The sequence below is a fragment of the Athene noctua genome, chromosome 8 (assembly GCF_965140245.1).
Source record: "Athene noctua chromosome 8, bAthNoc1.hap1.1, whole genome shotgun sequence".
NCBI classification, from domain to species: Eukaryota; Metazoa; Chordata; class Aves; order Strigiformes; family Strigidae; genus Athene; species Athene noctua.
This window is the reverse complement of record NC_134044.1, coordinates 29,515,092-29,521,050: the sequence shown is the minus strand read 5'-3', so window position 1 is coordinate 29,521,050 and position 5,959 is coordinate 29,515,092. Positions and strand designations below refer to the sequence as shown.

Genomic DNA, 5,959 nt, shown 5'->3' with positions numbered 1-5,959 from the left:
AAGAGATGCCAGGCTGGCAACTCCATCTGCATCCTCTTGCATATTCCTACAGGGGTACAATATGCAGCTGATTTCCCAATTAAGCTTTCCCAACAAAGTAGTTTTATAATTTAGACAGCCTCAAAAGTTTGAAAAAGGAATACATATTCATGAAGTACTAATAATCCTCCGTCTAGAACACAGCTTTTAGCTGAGAGCAGATATGACTAGCTCATGTATCACTCACCACACATCTTAACTCAAATGTGAACAAGGAAGAAATGGCTGAAACCAGCAGATTGTGTTTTGCCAAGACAATAAATAATAATCGTATTCTGACTCAAGTGCCAAATGTATAGCGCTTAATTAGAGGTCAGTAGAGCATATTTCTGCTCAGCTGTTCCATTTACAGCAATTAACATGTTCGCGTAGCTTAAACTGGGTTGCAGAGCAGATTTCAAAGGGTTGAGTGAAAGCACAATCAGGGAAGGGTTGTTCAGCCGCTCGGGAGGGGCACACCTGGCACCCCGCGCCGGGCTGGGGCGCGGGGATGGGGCTGCCCGGCCCCGGGATGGGACCGTGGGACGGCTCCGGGAGGGGGCTCCGGGAGGGGCTGTGGATGGGGCTGCCCGGCCCCGGGATCGCTCCGGGCTGGGTCAGGTGTCGGTCGGAGCGGGCTCCCCCATCCCCCGGGCGGGTGGGGTGACCGCGGGGTCGGGGGGCCCGAGGGTGGCGGCGGAGCAGGACCGGCACCACCCGGAGCACCCCCCCCGCGCACACACACACACACACAGAGGCACACGCACACCCTCCCCGCACCCCCGGGCCGGGAGCCGCGGGCGGGGAGCGCCGGGCACCGCCCGCCTGCGAGGGCGGTGCGGGGGGCGGGCGGCGCGTCCCTGGGCCGAGCCGGCGCCTCGTCCCGCCCGCAGTCCGCCCGGGGCCGGCGCTGCCTCCCGCGGCGGAGGGGCTGCGGCCGCTCTCCCGCCCGCCATGGAGGGGTCCCGGGCGCCGTAGAGCCGCCGCCACGCCGCCCCCCCCCCCCCCCGGGCGATGGGAGCCGGGGCGGCCGCGGGCGGGACGCCGCCCCCCGCCGGGCGGACGCTGCCGGCGGCGCGGAGAGGAGAGCGCGGGCTGCGGCGGGCACGGCGGGAGGCAGGTGCGGGGCGACGGCCCCGGAGCTCCGCGGAGCTGGGCTGGGCGCGGCGGCGGCGGCTGGGGGGGCGCGGGGAGCGGGGCCGGGACGGCTGAGGTGACCTGGGGGAACGGGCGGGCTGGGGGACGGGGCCGGCAGGCGCGGAGGCGGCGGGGCCGGCCTGAGGAGCGCGGGCGGGGAGCGGCTGTCCCCCGCCGGCCCCGCGCCCGCTGCCCCTTCGCTGCCCGCGGCCGCGCCGGGCCGCTGCGGACCCGCCCCGCGGCGCAGGGGACCGGGGGTGGGGGCAGCGGGCGGCCCCCGCCGGGATGGCCCCGGGATGGCCCCGGGCTCCCGGCGTGCGGCGGCGGAACGGCCCGCACCCCCGCCAGACCGACCTGCGCGGGTGGGAGAGGCTCCTCCGGACGCAGCCGCTGGGGCAGCGCGGCGGTTTTACCTCCAGTCAGGGTTTCTTTGCTCTTTTCTCCGTTTAGACGCGTCGCTGTCCCTGTAGAGACTTCGTTGCTTCCCCTCGGACCGATGTGACTCAGGTGGAAGGATCATGACCGAAGTCCTCTTCTCTGCTGCTCTGAATGGAACTGAGCCCAACCTGTTACCCAGCAGCGGCTGGTCTGCGGGAAACGCCACCACCAAGTGTTCCCTGACCAAAACTGGCTTCCAGTTCTATTACCTGCCCACCGTCTACATTCTGGTCTTCATCACTGGGTTTTTGGGCAACAGCGTGGCCATCTGGATGTTTGTCTTCCACATGAGGCCCTGGAGCGGCATCTCAGTTTACATGTTCAACCTGGCACTGGCCGATTTCTTGTACGTCTTGACTCTGCCCGCCCTCATCTTTTACTACTTCAACAAAACGGACTGGATCTTCGGAGATATCATGTGCAAGCTGCAGAGGTTCATCTTCCACGTGAACCTGTATGGCAGCATTTTGTTTCTGACTTGCATAAGCGTGCACAGGTACACGGGGGTGGTGCACCCCTTGAAGTCGCTGGGGAGGCTGAAGAAGAAGAACGCGGTGTACATCAGCACCCTGGTCTGGGTCATCGTGGTGGCCGTGATTTCTCCGATACTCTTCTACTCAGGAACGGGGATAAGGAAGAATAAAACCACGACGTGCTACGACACAACAGCCGATGATTACCTGAGAAGTTACTTCATTTACAGCATGTGCACCACGGTGCTTATGTTCTGCATCCCGTTCATACTGATTCTTGGTTGCTATGGGCTCATTGTGAAAGCTCTGATTTACAAAGATTTGGACAATTCTCCTCTCAGGAGAAAGTCGATTTACCTGGTTATTATTGTGTTGACGGTCTTTGCTGTGTCTTACCTTCCCTTCCACGTGATGAAGACCTTAAATCTAAGAGCCAGGGTGGATTTTCAGACTCCACAGATGTGTGCCTTCAACGATAAGGTTTATGCCACTTACCAAGTGACGAGGGGTCTGGCCAGCCTCAACAGCTGCGTCGACCCGATTCTTTACTTTCTGGCAGGTGATACCTTCCGAAGGCGGCTGTCCAGGGCCACCAGGAAATCGTCCAGAAGAAGCGAACACAACGTGCAGTCCAAAAGCGAGGAGATGACTCTCAATATTTTATCAGAGTATAAACAGAACGGAGATACCAGTTTGTGAACATATGCGAAAGATTTGGGAACAGTTCGAAAAAATCCTCCGCTCTGAGGCAGTAGGACACTGTAGTGCTACAAGTGTGTGAGGAGAAATCTACCAGTCTCTCAAATTCGTTTTAGGTAAAGCCTCGTTTTCTGATCTTAGGAAAAGCTTAACAAAGTCAGTGGAAGAATTTTAATGGAAAGTAACGTGTCAAAATTCAGCTTTCCTTCTCCTTACCATGTTCTCATTTCTTTCTGACTTGTGTCAGATAAAGTAAAATGAAGTAAATCCCCTAAAGGAAGAAAGCAATCCAAGTGCTTCTGTTTTAATGACTTAGTCTCCCACGTTCAGAAATGCTCTCAATCAGCCTCTCTCTAAAAATAGGAAGTAAAAGTAAGAAAGAGCATTATCTTCTCTTCCGAGGCTCAGTACACATACCTAGCCTTTCACTCACTTGCCGTTGTAAACGATATTTAAGTCAAAGTCACGATGCCGTTATCTCACCTTTACAGTTTTATGATTTCTTCATCTACTAGTGTTGATAATTATTTGGTAGTTCGGTAGCATTTACGATTCAGTCTTCTTTGAGTGCCGGTGTTTTACAAAAGGTAGGCTTACTGATGTGTGCATGATTATGCTTTCAGATTACGATGGTTGTTCATGAAAAAAAAAAATCTGGACCCTCCCTTAAAGGCTAATTGGCTTCCAGGTGAACTGGCACCTCAGCCGCTGGCCGGCCGATAAGCGGGTCTCTCCAGGAGCCGGCGGGCGCCCGCCTTGTCCCGACGTGCGGCCGCGTGCGGCGGCGAGAGGGCGGCTGCTGGGCCCGTCCCATCCCACCCGCTGCCCCGAGGAGAGCGGCCGTGCGGGCCGGGCTGGCCCACGGGCGCAGGCTGAGGGCAGGTCACCCCGGTGCCCCGCCGCCGCTGGCGGGAGCCCCGGAGGAGCCATTTACGGGTAAAACGGGGGAGACGCGTGTGCTGGGAATGTCGGGGCTGCTCGGATGGGTGGAACGGCGGTGGCTTGAGTTACCTGCGCTTTCAGTTGGTACAAGGATGTTTTTCTGTTCCTGGCAGTCTTTAGGGATAATGTAAGAGTGGTTTCCCAAGAAAATAATTGTTAAAATTGATAATATAAATTGATTATATATTATTATATATATATATATAAAAAATATACTTGGGGGGAATTAATTTTTGTCTTCTGTGACAAATCACTGTATTAACAAGGTGTTGCAATATACTACAGACTAAATCTGGCCCTTTATGGCATATCTCCTCCAAATGTGGAATAGGTCAGCCAAAATTAGCCAAACTGCAATATTGTGTAACACAAGAGCTAGTGATCGAGCACAGGCGAAATCCTACATGGGCAGTCATTCATTTCTCGTATTTTTAAGAAATGTATTTGAAAATATTGTGTGCTAAAAATGGGCTGAAAGCATGCTCTAAATTATAAATTTAGTGTTCAAAATTGAGTTCTGTGTAATCCTAAGGGTGATTTTAACAGATCTTAGTTCCTCCAGTCTTCATAGTAAGAGTAAAATATTTATATTTTACAAACTAATTTCCAGTGATTGGTAACAAGTAAGAATAGCTCTAGTTATTTTTTGACAACATGGTAAAGCAGCTTCTGTTCACACGTACAGCTTCTTAATCTGCAGAATCCCTATTTATTGGGCTTATTTATTGGAAAGCTAAATGTAAAGTATGTAAAGTGTGGTTCTCCGTGTTCATATTCAGAATTGGGCATTAATGGAAATTTTAACAGCATGTTTCAATCACTGTAATACTGTGTCTTCTAACAGCACATCTTTATAATAAACTCAATTCCACCCTGACTATTCACTGTTGATATGTAACCTAGTGATAAATTAAACTACTGATTTATAGCCTAGAGATAAACTGCTGCTTAGGAAGCCTCGCTTCTTGATCAGTGTTGAGGTCTCATTTAGCCCTGTAAGATGAAAAATGTAGAGGCAGTGAAGAAATCCCTACCAAGGGTCAATTGCTAATTAATCCCTCCTGACAAAAGACTGGGGAACAGCGCAGCCTATTTATATCCCTGGAGAACGGGCCTGATTCACAATAAATGACTTCTCCTATTATGTGATTATTTGAGACTTCATTCAACTGAGGCATGTCCTGGTTGGAATGGCAGTGAATTAAACAGGGAGAGGGTGTAAAAATAGGATATTCTCTGAATCTGCTCTCTAGTTTTAAAATTGTATTCGTTTCCCAGCCTTTCGTGGTCTATTTCTCTCTTTTTCTTTCAGTTAGGAAATAAAATGTTCCACTAATTCCGAAAAAAGATCCTAAGCAGACGCGGCAGAATGTAAAACCGCACCCCCAGGTGGGTCCTCGTGCAGTTCCTTACAGTCTTGCTGCAAATGTGTCTCTTTAACATGGCAGCGTTGGCCGACTCTGGCAGCACGCGGGAAGTGCGGGAGGTGCCGGGTCCCGCGGGCCCAGCGGCGGACGGAGGGGGCTCCCACCCGGCGCAGCCCCCAGTGCCTGCCGGGGGGGATCGCCCCGCGCCAGGCTCCCTGCGCCCGCCTAGAGCCGCGCAGGCGGGCGGACACGCGCCCGCTTCAACCCCTCGCGCTGGCCTGGTGCTTCACTTGACGAGGACGGCTCTGGTTGATGGCGGGCCACGGCGCTCGGCACCTTCGCCTCCTACCGGACACCCAGACGGATCCTTAAACGTGTTTTCCACCCGGTTTATGTTCCATCTTCTGGCTCCTGTGACCCACAGAGCTCACACCTCGGGCCGCATCCCGCTCCGGTGCAACTCCCTGCCGAGACACCGCGGCTCCTCGGGATCCGCCTGGAACTTGGGGCTGAGCCTCGCAATCTCATGTGAAATTCCCGCTCTTTGTTTTTTTTGAAGCATCACTGCGTTTGGCACGGGGCGGTTGGAGCCGCGGCAGAGTCAGCCCGGTTCCCTCCCTCCTCCCACACTGTTACTTTTTCTCGACAGCGCGACGGAATCGTGGTCAGGCCGTCCCGTCGGACCCTGCCGGGACAAAACCAAGCAGGTCTGGGGGGCTGCGGGACGGCCAGAGCCACGAGCTCTCGGTGAATCTCTTGCAGTTCAATATTTGCCTTTTGGCACTTACTTGTATTAGAATTATCTGGGAAGGCATCAGCCTGCCAGCCTTAGCGGTGCTGCCCGCGCTTACCACACGCCTCTGCGATGGGCACAGTGGAAGAAGC

General features: G+C 54.2%; 1 protein-coding gene across 4 annotated transcripts; it reads left to right on the top strand.

Moving 5' to 3' along the window:
• Positions 1-922: 922 nt before the first annotated feature.
• Positions 923-5,953, top strand: P2RY1 (purinergic receptor P2Y1). Of its 4 annotated transcripts, none has more exons than XR_012634070.1 (3): positions 923-1,138; positions 1,606-2,881; positions 5,020-5,953. XR_012634070.1 is itself a non-coding variant. In XM_074912385.1 (2 exons), exon 2 carries the CDS (start codon positions 1,674-1,676, stop codon positions 2,763-2,765), a length of 1,092 nt encoding a protein of 363 aa, XP_074768486.1. In that variant the 5' UTR covers positions 923-1,134; positions 1,606-1,673; the 3' UTR covers positions 2,766-4,584. The 4 variants fall into 4 exon arrangements, 2 of the variants coding, with proteins under 2 accessions (XP_074768486.1, XP_074768485.1); XR_012634069.1 differs by having other exon boundaries at positions 1,606-3,352; XM_074912385.1 differs by lacking the exon at positions 5,020-5,953 and having other exon boundaries at positions 923-1,134; positions 1,606-4,584.
• The last annotated feature ends 6 nt before the right edge of the window (positions 5,954-5,959 follow it).